At 43.3% G+C, this 14,335-nt stretch overlaps 1 protein-coding gene and 1 long non-coding RNA gene across 52 annotated transcripts in view; one reads left to right on the top strand and one right to left on the bottom strand.

Annotated features, from left to right (window-relative positions):
* The window catches only part of ITGA6 (integrin subunit alpha 6), an 81,680-nt gene extending 76,617 nt beyond the window's left edge, over positions 1-5,063 (top strand). The window contains exon 25 of one of the 2 annotated variants that reach the window (XM_077883028.1): positions 341-5,063. In XM_077883028.1, coding sequence (XP_077739154.1) covers positions 341-502 — 162 coding nt within the window. In that variant the 3' untranslated portion in view covers positions 503-5,063. The remainder of the gene's footprint in view (positions 1-340) is intronic. The other variant, XM_077883029.1, reaches the window with a different exon arrangement.
* LOC144304499 (uncharacterized) overlaps positions 1-14,335 on the bottom strand; it is a 213,731-nt gene that overhangs the window by 15,621 nt on the left and 183,775 nt on the right. For 31 of the 50 annotated variants that reach the window (XR_013371421.1, XR_013371408.1, XR_013371435.1 and 28 more), the window contains 4 exons: positions 13,598-13,735; positions 8,194-8,404; positions 5,381-5,480; positions 310-448 (listed from right to left, as the gene is read on the bottom strand). This is a non-coding gene — a long non-coding RNA (uncharacterized LOC144304499). Of the gene's footprint in view, positions 1-309; positions 449-5,380; positions 5,481-7,175; positions 7,257-7,374; positions 7,577-8,193; positions 8,405-13,597; positions 13,736-14,335 lie in introns of all 50 variants that reach the window. The other 19 variants (XR_013371436.1, XR_013371437.1, XR_013371439.1 and 16 more) reach the window with 16 other exon arrangements.

Here is a 14,335-nt window from a genome sequence, read left to right as displayed (position 1 = left end):
CTGTTCCAGAACTCTGAAATTGTTGGTACAGAGGTGACTTACTACACGATTACTAAATATAAAGACAAGATGGAAAAACAGACTACACGGTTACTAAATATAAAGATAAGATGGAAAAACAGACTTTTCTTCTAGTTTTACAGCTGTCTTCTGTTTATCCCCACTGGCTGTTAGGTCTTTTCAACCTACTAGTTCCTTCTTAAAAGAAACCTTTTTTTTTTTTTTTCCCCTACATGCAAAGGTAGGTGTAGCTGAACAGAAAGCTTAGACATTGCCAGTTTGTGCACTTGCTTCTCTTGCAATACTTACTTTGTTTCTACTTCTCTCTCCCCTCCGTCAGTGCGGATTCTTTAAACGCTCTAGGTACGATGATAGCGTTCCCCGATACCATGCTGTGAGGATCCGGAAGGAAGAGCGGGAGATCAAAGATGAAAAATACAATGATAACCTTGAAAAAAAACAGTGGATCACAAGTTGGAATGAAAATGAAAGCTACTCTTAAAAGGGGCCAAAAAAAAAAAAAAAAAAAAAGCTTCACAGTACCCAACTGCTTTTCCCTCGCCAGCTCAGAAGTCTCAGTGGACCCAAGAGCCTGCTCTGTACCTGAATGTTCATTTCAGACAAGACGACGCACAGTACGAACTTAGCTTTCACTGTGGATCTTGTCCTGTAGCCCGAGGCTCCGGGTTTGCACAACCAAATTTAAGACTGTTGGAATGGAGTTTTCTTTACCTGCCTTAATTTGACTTTCTGGGGTTGCCTTTGTTCTCGGTGTAGCTGACCTCCCTGTGCGGGAAGGGCCTGCCCAGCGTAGCTGAAGTGAAGGAGGCACCCAGTCGCTGCCCGAGCGGCCCCCCCACCCCCCACCCAGGGCATGGTCTCCGCACCCATCCTTCCCGTAGGACTGGAGAGCCTGCAAGCTAACTGTCCCGCATCACCGGACACTGCCGTCGCCGTAGTTGTATTTCAGTTCGAAGTGCTATCTTAAGTTAAATGTGCAATAGGTGACGTTGCCATCCTGCCATCTTTCCCCATTTCCTAGATGTGTGAGTACTCATCACACCAGATAACATACAGGTTTCACTTCTCTGTTCACTGAAACACATAGGTGCAAAAGACTTGAATGCTAGTTATACTTACTTGTATATCGTATTTATTTTTTCTTTTTTACAAACCATTTTGTCACTGACAGGCCAAAGAGTCTCCCGTTTACCCTCCCAGTTGGATTAAACAATCAGAATTAGAACATGGGAGGTCATTGGTTTGAATTTAGTGCAAAAAAAAAAAAAAATAAAGCTAATCCTTTATAAGTTATTATATCTCCCTTCATGATAGCCGTCATCCCTTTCCTCCAGACCCAAACTTTGGGTTTAAGTGAAAGTCTATTAAGAAATAGGATTTAACCATAAGATGTTTAATTATATCAGACCGGATATTTCTGAGGGTAGAGCCCTGTGTGACCTCCTGCATTTTTGTGCTGTAACTTTCAAGAATGCTTGGAAACAATGGGTTTGTTGAACTTTGGTGCAGCGTAGGCCCTGCTGCAAATACTGTATCATCAGGACTTGAAAGAAAGGGTTGGTGCCTATGGTGGATCCAAACCGATCCAGTGTGAGACTACTGAGTATCTGATACCAAAGTCAGGACATCATGGCTTTTATGTTTTTAAATGTTATTGGAATCATTTAATCAGTGAGTCAATGTTGGGTTTTTTTTGCTTTGTTTCCTTCCTTATCTATATTCCCCAAAATTACTTTGGGACTGTGCTAACTGTATGGTTTTAATTATAAAAATGAAGTAGCAGAGGAGGAAAACATTTCTATACATTCAACAGAGATTGGGTAGGTAATCTGAATTTTAAAAAATGTTAAGTTATATGGGAAATAATAGCAAACAGGTGCTAATTTGGATCTAGTATAAGCAGCATCTCAAATCTTTCAGAAGAACAAAATACAACTGTATTTGTGTGTCACTGTTGCTTTGGAGCTTTTTTCTTTTCAGAAATCATATGCCCTTAAGATAGTAAGGACATTATTCTCCTTGAACTTTGGAATTTTCATTCACAAAGATATTTTTACAATTGATACTTTGTTTACAAAAATTTCTCCAAAACAGGTCATACTAGCCTTTGAAATCTTTGAAGCAAATCCTTTGAAGCAAATCCTTGCTTAGGTAACTTGTAACCAAATGCACTGGCTTTATAGGTTGCCAAGCAGCTGATATTTTGAAAGTGTCTATAGACCTTTGTTATAAAAAAAAAAAAAAAGAAAAAAGAATATCCTAAAAGGGAAGGAAGGGTGGTTCAACAACAAAGAACGTAGTGGTGTTTATTTTTAAAAGCGTCATCTCAAGTCAAGTCACTGGTCTGTTTGCATTTGATACATTTTAATACTAACTAGCACTGTAAAATTATTTCATGATTAGAAAATACCTGTGGATATTTGTATAAAAGTGTGAAATAAATTTTTTTATGAAAGTGTTTATTGCTTAGTAACACAAGCTCTCAAATTATAAATAACCTGAATTGCTTTCTTATTTCATGGAGCCAACCAAACTCAAGTTTTTTATATTTTTTATGTGATTGAAGGTTTTCTTTCTTCCTTTGGGCTCTACTGTTCAGTTGAGATCATAAAAAAAGAAAAATCTTACAAGATGGTTTTATTCAAGATACCTACAAATAATGATACCATGGTGTGAAGAGTAAGAGTTCTTATGGCAAAGTTGCTTTCTTCTTAGATGTTTTGGATGTGAGAGCAGTTCGGCTGTGCCATTACTCATCACCAAGCATTGCTTTGGCAGAGCTGACTGGCCTGAAAATATTTTCTTCATGAAAGCAATTTTATGAACCTTCTCGAGTTGGATTATCACAATCTAATAAATGAAAATAAGGCATCTATGTAGTGCTCAGATAATATAGCATGCCATGGCCTTGAATAAATTTCCAAGGCAAAAAATGCATTATCTGTCAAATAATAGTTTTCTACTGTACTTGGTATCACATAGTGAATTTTAGTCGTCTTCGTTCTTTGAAGACAAGACAGGTTTTACCACCCAAAGAAATCTGAGGGGTACTTTTAAATGACAGACCAGTGGCTATGAACCTTTATTCACAGTCCCATGGACCTACCCAGATTAATGATTGGTGTGGAATCGTCATTATAAGTGTCAGCAGCTGTGGTTTGGCTAGAGCATAAATGACCTGCGCTGGATATCATGGCACTGTTTTATAGGATTCTACTCCTTTCTCTTTAAAAAATCCTAGGAGTGACAGTAGTAGATAAACAGGAATACCCTTGGATCCACTGACAAACATTAACATTTTGTTGCTGGTTACGGGTCACTTGCCACAGTCTCACAATGGGTCATCCCCTTGGGGTTGAGGCTGTTCTGGAATATGAACAGATGTAAGGGTAAGATCAAGTGTTCTACCCTAAATGAACACCACTTAATAAGAACTGATATCTGGTACACTAACTCATGAAAAGACAACGTGGGAAGATGGACTGGGATTTTGTTTTAAAGGAAGAAGAGTGAACTGCTCCAGGTGGCTGGGTTCCACGGAAGTACAACCTGATGGCCGAGAAACCAGGAATGTATGAAAATCGTAATCAGGAGGGGGAGCATAAAGTAAATGATTAAAAGCAGTTCCTTAAGACCAAAGGGTAGGGTCTAATGGTTCACCCACTGAGGAAAAGGCAAGGTCCAAAGAGATGAAGAAAATGAACTTCAGTAGGCCTCTGTTCTTTCAGTAAGTAGTTCCTACTTATGGTCAAATGGCAAGTTAGTGTTTTCTTTCTCTTATTCCTTTAAAAAAAAAACAGGTTCTGCCAACTTTGAAAGGCATCTGGCCCAGTGCTGAGGCCACATCCACAGAGGCGTTAACCAACAGACCCACCCAGAAGGAAGGTGATAGAGGATTTAACCATGGGATCCCTTTAAGAATAAGTGAATTTGAAGACAGAAACCAGAATGAGAAAAAACTGGCCTAGCACAGTGCAAAGGGGGAGGCAGGTGCAACCGAGTGCATAACCGACCAGGGAATGCTGAACTAGGACACTAGAGTGAGGCGTCCAAGTGCAATTTTTGTAGAGTCCGCAAAGCTTAAGGGCCTCGGTCCTCTCTTTGCCCTTCCCCAGAAGCCAGCTCTCAGACCGTTCCATGGAAATGGGCAAGGACAGACCCACATGAGCAGAGGTCAGATAAAACTTACTATTCATACTTCTAGAACATTCACAAAAAAAGTCTCAAACTACAAGGATGGCAAGTACGTCATCATCCAGAACTTAGCAGATAATATTACGTGAGTGCTCTGTTAAGATCCTGTCACTGTTAAGGGGTGCTGGGGTAGCTTAGACACTCTTGGCCGAGTGTCTGACTCATGGTTTTGGCTCAGGTCACAATCTCAGGGTCCTGGGATCCAGCCCAGTGTCGGGCTCCACACTCAGCAGGGAAGCCGCTTAAGATTCTCTCTCTCCCTCCCTCTGCCCCTACCCCATGCTCACTGGCGTGCTCTCTCAAATAATGTTAAAACAAGATTTATCATTGTGAAATGGAGACAAATGCAGTTTAATAACTGATAGATGAATAAACATGTGGTACATGTGTTCTATGGTATATTACTCAGCCATAAAAAAATTTTTTTTCCATCTGAGACAACACAGATGGACCTAGAGGGCATTACGTTAAGTGAAATAAGTCAAAGACAAATACCGTGTGACTTCCTTTAGATGTAGAACATAAAAACCAAAGCAGAAAGAGACCCATAAATACAGAGAACAAACTGACGGTTGCCGGGGTGGGGGGTGTGGAGAGGAAACAAAATAGTGAAGGGGAGTGGGAGGTGCACGCTCTCAGTTTTGGAATGTATAAGTCTCAGAAATGAAAGATGTAGCCAATAATACTGTAATAGCATTTTATGGTGATAAATGGCAGCTACACTTGTGTTGAACACACATAATGTATGTATATAGTTGTCTAATTACTATGTTGTACACCTGTAACTAATGTAGCACCGTGTGTTAACTGCACCTTAATAAAGAAACAAGGGGCACCTGGCTGGCTCAGTCGGTAAGCGTCCGACTCTTGGTTTCAACTCTGGTCATGATCTCAAGATTGTGAGATCAATCTCCAAGTCGGTCTCCGCACTGGGTGTGGAGCCTGCTTAAGATTCCCTCTCCCTCTGCCCCTCACCCTCTAAAAATCAAAAGCAAAACAAAACAAAAAAACGAAAAAGCAATCCAAAACTCTCCATTATTACTACAGTCCTCCCCTCCCCAACACCTTTTATATGACCTCTAAGAATGAGAGAGGGTCTCAATGAAAGTGCTATTTGGGGGGGTGGGGCACAGTCATATTTGGTATAATAAATCCATTTACTTACACATTCAATAGTTGTAGAGCACCTCTTATAGCACCTATTACAGGCCAAAGTCTGGAGAAACAGGAGTAACACAGACATGATTCTTGCTCTTGTGGAACTTCTGCGATAACGGATATTTAATTAAAAAAATGGACATCACAATAGCTAATTTATACTCTTAAATATAGACTCCACTGCCATTTGTCTATGTAATGATATTACTTATCATATCTTGTGTAAAATGGACCAAATCACAATTTGCGAAAAAGTTCCCAAAGACTAAAATGATGTAATGGTTGCTTTCAGGAGGAATTAACCCGTGTTCTTTTCCTTCCTTTTAAGTCTAACAGGGTGTATAAAATACTGGAATACCTAAAAGACTCTAAGAAAAGTTTTATGTGAAACAACAGATGGTGCTGTCAAGCATAAATAATCCACTTTATCTCAAGCAGCAAAATTTTAAATCTTGCATTAAGATACCAACGGCTGACAGATAAGGTCAGGGCCTGGGCCTGGGCCTGGGCGGGTGGAACTTGCCTCCAGAACCCACCCCGATCCCAGGAAATCTGGAGTCGTTTTCAACCTGGGCTGCAGATCTGAGGTTCTGAGGGAGCATTTGAGACAAAACGGCGATGCCCAGACACCCCGCAGACCGGCCCGTCCGGGCCTCGGGGACCGGGCTCCAGAGCGACTGCAAGTGCAGCCCAGGATGGCAACCTCTCGGGTCGTCGGGTGGCCTCAGTGTTACGGGAAGGGCTCTGCGTCCGCGTGCAAATGCCCCATTCCCTGCGGCCGCAGCTGAGGCGCCAGCGGCATCCTTGCCACGAGGGGGCGGGGCGGGGCCCTGAGTGGGACCGGGTACTCCGACCGGTGCCTGGCAGGGCCGGGCCTCAGGTGCTTCACCGGTCGGACGGCAACTGGCAAGAGGAACCTCCTGGGTCTTGTAGGGGCGCAGGCGACTACTGGGAGGCAGCCGTGACCTACTGTCCTCGTTGCACCTGCCCTCGGAACCGCCCTCGGAACCGCCGGGACGTTCAGGCAGGAGGGAGGGGGGCAGAGAGATCTGGTTCCGCTGCCCCATTTCACAGATGGCGACACAGTTTCTTAAAATCGTCCCTGAACTTCCCTGCTCGCTCCGGGCCCATCACACCCCGCGACTCCCTCGCAGGCCGAAGGCTGCACCCACGAGCTCACGCCGCGCCCCCCGGCCCGGCCCGTGCAGTGCGGGCGCCGCTCCCGAGTCCCACCCGGTCCCCACCCGCGGGGCCGGCCCCTCCCCCCTCCCCCTCCCCCCACCCAGGGCGGCGCCCACTCCCGGACAGCTGTGGCGTCTGCAAACTGCTTGCACGGAGTCGGGGTTCTGTTCTTTGTTTTTCTTCGGACCTGGAGGAGCGTGGAGAGCGGATGCCGTGGCCCAGGCCTTCTCGGGGCGCCGGGCGGCGCGGGCGTGCGCGCCCCCCCGGGCTCCCCTTGGGCTCCCACCCCCCCCCCGACAAGTAAATACAATTAAAGATAAATGGATGCTTCCTCGCGTCCTCCGACACACAGTCGACCGTCGGGCCTGGCGGGAGGGCGCCCGCCCTCAGCACCTGCCGGCCGCACTGTCGGGGCAGCGCCGCTCGCTCCCGCCGGGACCCGGCGCCGCCTGCAGCCCGGGGCGTGACCTGGGACCCGGGGTCGAGTCCCGCGACGGGCGCCCTGCGTGGAGCCTGCTGCCCCCTCGGCCTGTGTCTCTGCCTCCCTCCCTCCCTCCCTCCCTCTCTCTCTCTGTCTTGTGAATAAATGGGTAGAATCTCAAAAAAACAACCCAACGAACCTCAGAGCGCACTGTTGGAAGGAGGCGCCGCGGAACTTCCCGCCTCTCCCTCCCGTGTGCCCGTCGCTGACTGAAGGTCCACTAAAGGCAAAGTCAACAAGACCAAAGCACCCCTGGGCGGCGGCCCCGACCGCGTGTCCCCCCCGGCGCAGGCCGCCCCCTCGTGGCCCGTGGCCGGCGCCCGCGACCCGCCCCGCACCTCTGGGGGCCTCCGCCCAGCCCCAGGTCCAGGCTTCCAGCGGGCTCCGGGGCCGCAACGCCGCGGGTCCCTGGGTTCCAGGTGCGAGGCCAGGGCCCCGGGCCGGCTCCCGCTCCCGCTCCCGCTCCCGCTCCGGCTCCGTCCAAGGCCCTTCCCTGTCACTTGCCACGTGGGGGACTCGGACAAATGTGCTGCCCCCGACCTGTGGGGAAGACGCAGAGTAGGAGCAGCGAGGCCTCGCCCTGTCCGGCAGGTGCGCCCTGACCCCCCCCCCCCAGTGTAAGCCGCGAGACCTCCCCCAGCGCCGATCAGCCCCACTGGCAAATGCAGAGAAGAGGCCGCATGGAAGACGGGAGGGGGGCCCTGGGGGGCCCTGCAGGGCCGCTGGCTGGGGGCCCGGTCACGGGGAAGGGCGACGCGCGCCAGGCCACAGCGCCCGCGGGTCACCCCAAGCCGGGAACATTCGGCTCTGAAAGTGAGAGGGGCCGGGTTTGGGAGCCCTCACAACCAGCGGGACTTGAACCCTGGTGTTTTAAAAACCAGTGGTCTCGATCCTGGGAGACCCCAGAGGATTAAGGGAGCTGAGCTCCTGCTCTTAGCATGGCCGAAAGCCCGCGGAGAAACAGCAAGAGCGCCTGAAAGACTCGGGAGATAAGGGGAGTAACTTGCTCATCTCACAGCACGTCCCAGAGGAGCAGGTCCCGGAGGGGCTTCTCCAGGAACGAAGCAGCCGGCAGGCACCCCCTGTCTCCCTGACACCCCAGCACAAAGTCACGGCCATGGGCAGCGGACAGTGCGGCGCCAACGCTCACTGCTTACCTTGCTTACAGCAAGCGCTGTGCTTGGCGGGTCCTCGGTCCGGCGGCGATGTGGGGGGCCCTGCAGAAGCGCCAGGCCTTATTGGAGGTGCATGCCCTGCCCGTGTGTGCTCTGCGGATCTTCCCAGGCCAGCCCTGCTCCTGGCCTCAGCAGGTCTTGTTTCATAAGCAGACTGGTGTGGACTTTGTTAAAACTGCATACCCCACCCCAGCTGGGGACAAAACACAGGCCACAACAAGCAAAGAGAGCCTCTGAACACCCAGACGGAAGGGAAAAGCACGCAGAACACATCAGCAGGGTGACTGCAATACACACAGGAGATACCCCCTTCCTGCTGGGTTTTGGTACACGGGAGAGGACTGCACCACAGGGCGACAGGAGGCCATAAGGCCTTCTGTTCTTCATAAGGCCATTACTTTCAAGGAGAGATGCAACTGACTTTCCTAATACAGAAACAGTGACACAAAATGAGGAGACAAAGAAGTATGTCCCAAATGAAAGAACAGGACCAAAGCATAAGAGACCTAAGCAAAATGAATGTAAGTAAATATGCCTGATAGAGAATTTAATGATTGCAAAGATACTCACTGGACTTGAGAAAAGAGTGGAGGACATCAGTGAGACCCTTAACACAGAGATTAAAAAAGAACCAATCAGAGAAGAGGAACTCAACACAAGAAATAAAATTAAAATTACACTTGATGTAATAAATAGCAGCACTGAAAAAGCAGAGGAATGAAGGAAAGTAATAAAGATGAGCAGATGAGAGAAAAAAATTTGCAAAATGAGACTTTACTTAGGAAACTTACTAACTCCATCAAGTGTAATAACATTCACATTATAGGGATTCCAGAAGAAGGAGAAGAGGGGCAGAAAATTTATTTGATGCAATAATCGCCAAAAACTTCTGCATTCTGGGGAAGGAAACAGATATCCAGATCCAGGAGGCACAGGGATGGCCCAACAAAATCAACCCAAGGAGGTCCACACCAAGACGCATAGTAGTTAAAATGTCAAATAGTAGTGATAGAGAATTTTAAAAACACCAAGAGAAAAGAAGGAAACCTTCAAAAGGCTATCAGTAGGTTTTTTAGCTGAAACATCGCAGGCCAGAAGGAAGTAACAAGACACAAAGTGCTAATAGGGAAAAAAGTCTGCAGCCAAGAATACTCTATCCAGCAAGGCTATCTATCATTCAGAATAGAAGGAGAGGTAAAGAGCTTCTCAGACAAACAAAAGCTAAAGGCTTTCATGACCAGTAAACCAGCCCTATAGAAATGTTGAAGGGGACTCTGAGTGAAAAGGAAAGACCATGAGTAAGAAAAGTAGGGAAAAAAAGATGTGGTGCACACATGCACACATGCACGCGCACACTGGAATATTACTCAGCCATAAAAAAGAATGCAATCTTGCTGTTTACAATGATGTGGATGGAGCTAGAGAATATTATGCTAAGTAAAATAAGCCAGAGAAAGACAAATACCCTTTGATTTCACTCACATGTGAAATTTAAAAATCAAAACAGATGAAGATAGCAGGGGGTCGAAAAGAGAGACAAACCAGAAAATAGACTCTTAACCCTGGAGAACAAACTGAGGGTTACTGCAGGGGGCTGAGTTAAATGGGTGATGGGGATCAAGGAGGGCACTTGTTGTGATGAGCACTGGGTGTTGCATCTAAGTGATGAATCACTAAATTCTACACCTGAACCTAATATTATACTGTATGTCAATGAACTAGAATTTATATAAAAACTTTTTTTTAAAAAAAAAGGAAAAAAAGAAGGAAACACAGAAGCAGTAAAAATAAACATTATCTGTAAAATTAGGTCAACAGATTCACAGAATAAAAGGATGTAAGGTATGACACCATATACCTAAAACATGGCGGGGGGTGGGGTGGGGAGGACAGAATTGGTTCAAACTTAAGTGACCGTCAATTATATATAAATTACTATATGCATGAGATGTTACTTGCAAATCTAAAGGTAACCACTAATCAAAAACCACTACTAAGTATGCAAAAAACAAAGAGGAAAGAATCCAAATGTATCACTAAAGAAAGCCAGCGAACTGTGAAAGAGAGCTACAAAAACAACAGAACTACAAAAACAATCACAAAACAACAAAATGGTAATAAATATTAATAATTATCCTGAATATAAATGGAATAAACACTCCAGTCAAAAGACATAGGTTGACAAAATGGGTAAAAACAAAACAAAACAACAAAACAACATTCATATGCTGCTTACAAGAGACTCATTTCAGACCTAAAGACACCTGCAAATTGCAAGTGAGGTAATGGAGAAACATTTATTATGCAAATTGATGTCAAGAGAAAGCTGGGCTAGTAATGCTTATATTGGACAAAATAGACTTAAAACAAAGACTGTAACAAGAAACAGAAATGGACGCTATATGAAGGGGTCAATCCAACAAGAAGATATAACAATTGTAAATATTTATGTACCAAAAATGGGAGCACTCAAATACATAAAACAGTAAATAACAAACATAAAGGAACTAATTGAGAGTAAAACAGTAACAGTAAGGGACTTTAAAACCCCACTTACAGCAATGGACAGATCATCTAAACAGAAAATCAACAGGGAAACAGTGGCTTTGAATGATACACTGGACCATAGGTATTTAACAGATATATTCAGAACATTCTATCCTAAGACAGCAGAGTACACATTCTTTTCAAGTGTACACAGAACATTCTCCAGAATAGATCACATATGAGGCCACAAAACAACTCTCAACAAATTCAAAAAGATTGAAGTCATACCATGTATCTTTTCTGACCACAAGGTTATGAAAATACAAATCAACAACAAGAGAAGATCTGAAAAGAGCACAAATACATGGAGGTTAAATAACACAATACTAAACAATGAATGAATCAACCAGAAATCAAAGAAGAAATAAAAAATTACATGTAGAGAAATGCCAACACCACCACAATGGTCCAAAACCTTTGGGATGCAGAAAAAGCTGTTCTGAGGACATTTATAGCCATACAGCCCTACCTCAAGAAGCAAGAAAAAATCTCCAGTAAACAACCTAACCTTATTCAAAAAGGAACCAAAAAGAGAAGAACAAACAAACCCAAAGCCAGCAGAAGGAAGGAAACAATAAAGACTAGAGTAGAAATAAATGATACAGAAACTAAAAAAAAATAACAAAACAGATCAATGGAACCAGAAGCTGGTTCTTTGAAAACATCAACAAAACTGATAAACCTTTAGCCAGACTCATAGAGAGAGAGAGAGAGAAAGAGAGAGAGAGAGAGAGAGAATGAGAAGTCAAATAAACAAAAGCACAAATGAAAGAGTACAAATAACGACTGACACCACAGAAATACAAAGGATTATAAGAGAAGTATGGAAAACTATATGCCAATAAATTGGACAACCTAGAAGAAATGGGTAAATTCCTAGAAACATATAATCTACCAAAACTGAAGTAGGCAAAAATAGAAAATTTGAACAGACTATCAGCAATGAAACTGAATCAATAATCAAAATCCTCTCAACAACAATAGTCCAGGACTAGATTCACAGGCAAATTCTACTACACATTTAAAGAAGAGCTAATACTTCTCAAGAGGAGGGTCTCATGGTATCTTCTGTGGTTCTACACAAAGTTTAGGATTGTTTGTCTTAACTGTGAAAAATGCTGTTAGTATTCTGATGGGGATTGCATTCTTCTCAAATCATTCCAAAACTAGAAGAGGAAGGGAAACTTCCAAATTTATTCTGTGATACTAAAAGCAAACAAAGACATCACAAAAACAAAAGAACTATGGGCCAAAATACCTAACGAACATAGTTGCAAAAATCCTCAACAAAATATTAGCAAACTGAATCCAACAATACATTAAAAAAAAATCATCCACCAGATCAAATGGGATTAAGTCACAGGATACGAGAGTAGTTCAATATTTGCAAATCAATCAGTGTGATACATCACATCAACCAGTAAAAGGATAAGAACCATATGATCATTTCAATAGATGCAGAAAAAGCATCTGACAAAGTACAACATCCATTCATGATAAAAAAAAAAAAAAAAAAAAAAAAAACCTCAACAAAGTAGGTTTAGAGGGAACATACCTCAACAGAATAAAGGTCTTATATGAAAATCCCACAGTGAACATCACATTCAATGGGGTAAATCTGAGAACTTTCCCTCTAAGGTCAGGAACAAGACAGGGATATCCACTCTCACCATTTTTATTCAACATAACACCAGAAGTCCTAGCAGCAATGGAACAACAAGAAGAAGCAAAAGGCATCCTAATTGATAAGAAATAAGAAAAACTTTCACTTTTTGCAGGTGACATGATACTATAAATAAAAAACCCAAAAGACTTCATCAAAAAACTACTAGAACTGATTAATGAATTCAGTAAAGTCATAGGATACAAACTCAATGTACACAGAACTCCATTGTATTTCTACACACTAATAATGAAGCAGCAGAAAGATAAATTAAGAAAACAACCACAACTACAACTGAACCCCAAATAGTAAAATGCCTAGGAATAAACTTAACTAGATAGGTGAAAGACTTGTACTCTGAAAACTATAGAATACTGATGAAAAAATTGAGGATGACCCAAAGAAGTGGAAATACATTCCATGTTCAGAGATTGGAAGATCAAATGGTTTTAGAGTGTCTATACAATCCAAAGCAATCTACAGATTTAAGGCAGTCTCTATCAGAATACTAAAAGTATTTTTCAAAGAGCTACAACAAACAATCCTAAACTTTGTATAGAACCACAAAAGACCCTGCATAGCCAAAGCAATCTTGAAAAAGAACAAAACTGGAGGTATCCCAATCCCAGATTTCAAGATCTACTACAAAGCCATAGTAATCAAAACAGTATGGTACTGGCCAGGAAATAGACACACAGATCAATGGAACAGAATACAGACCCCAGATATAAATCCACGATTATATATAGTCAATTAATCTTCGACAAAGGAGGCAAGAATATGCAATGGGGAAAAGACAGTCTCTTCAACAAATGGTGTTGGAAAAACTGACAGCTACATGCAAAAGAATGAAACTGAACCACTCTTATACACCATACACAAAACTAAACTCAAAATGGATTAAGGACCTAAATGTGAGACCTGAAACCATAAAAATCCTAGAACAGAGCAAAGACAGTAATTTCTCTGATATTGGCTATAGCAACATCTTTTGTCTCCTGAGGCAAGAGAAACATAAGCCAAAATAAACTTTTGGGACTATATCAAAATTAAAAGATTCTGCAAAACAAAGGAAATCATCAACACAACTAAAAGGCAACCTACTGAATGGGAGAAGATATTTGCAAATGATATATCTGATAAAGGGTTAATATCCAAAATATATAAAGAACTTACATGACTCAGGGCACTTGGGTGTCTGACTCTTGATTTCAGCTCAGTTGTAATCTTGGGGTCATGGGATCAAGGCCCATGTTGGGCTCCATGCTTAGTGTGGCGCCTGCTTAAAATTCTCTCCCACCACGTGCATACACTCTAAAAAAAAAAAAAAAGAAAAAAAAAGGAACTTACGCAACTCAACAGCAAACAATAATCCAATTAAAAAAGGAAAAACAGGCAGAAGACGTGAACAGACACATCTCCAAAGAAGACATCCAGATGGCCTATAGACACATGAAAAAATGCTCAACATCCCTCATCATCAGGGAAATGCAAATCAAAACCACAATGAGATATCACCTCACACCTGTCAAAATGGTTAAAATCAAAAACTTGAGCAACAACAAGTGTTGACAAGGATATGGAGAAAAAGGAACCTCTGAGCACTGCTGGGGGGAATGCAAACTGGTGCAACCACTGTGGAAAAGAGTATGGAGTTTCCTCAAAAAGTTAAAATAGAGCTACCCTATGATCCAGTAATCACATTACTGGGTATTTACCCAAAGATTATGAAAACACTAACTCAACAGGATATATAAAACCCTATGTTTATTGCAGCCTTATTTACAATAACCAAACTATGGAAGCAGCCTAAGTTTCCATCAATTGATGAATGGATAAAGAAGATGTGGAATACACACACACACACACACACACATGCACGCACACACAACGGAATATTATTCAGCCATAAAA

The sequence above is a fragment of the Canis aureus genome, chromosome 34 (assembly GCF_053574225.1).
Source record: "Canis aureus isolate CA01 chromosome 34, VMU_Caureus_v.1.0, whole genome shotgun sequence".
Lineage (NCBI taxonomy): Eukaryota > Metazoa > Chordata > Mammalia > Carnivora > Canidae > Canis > Canis aureus.
This window is presented reverse-complemented; position numbering and strand designations above follow the sequence as displayed.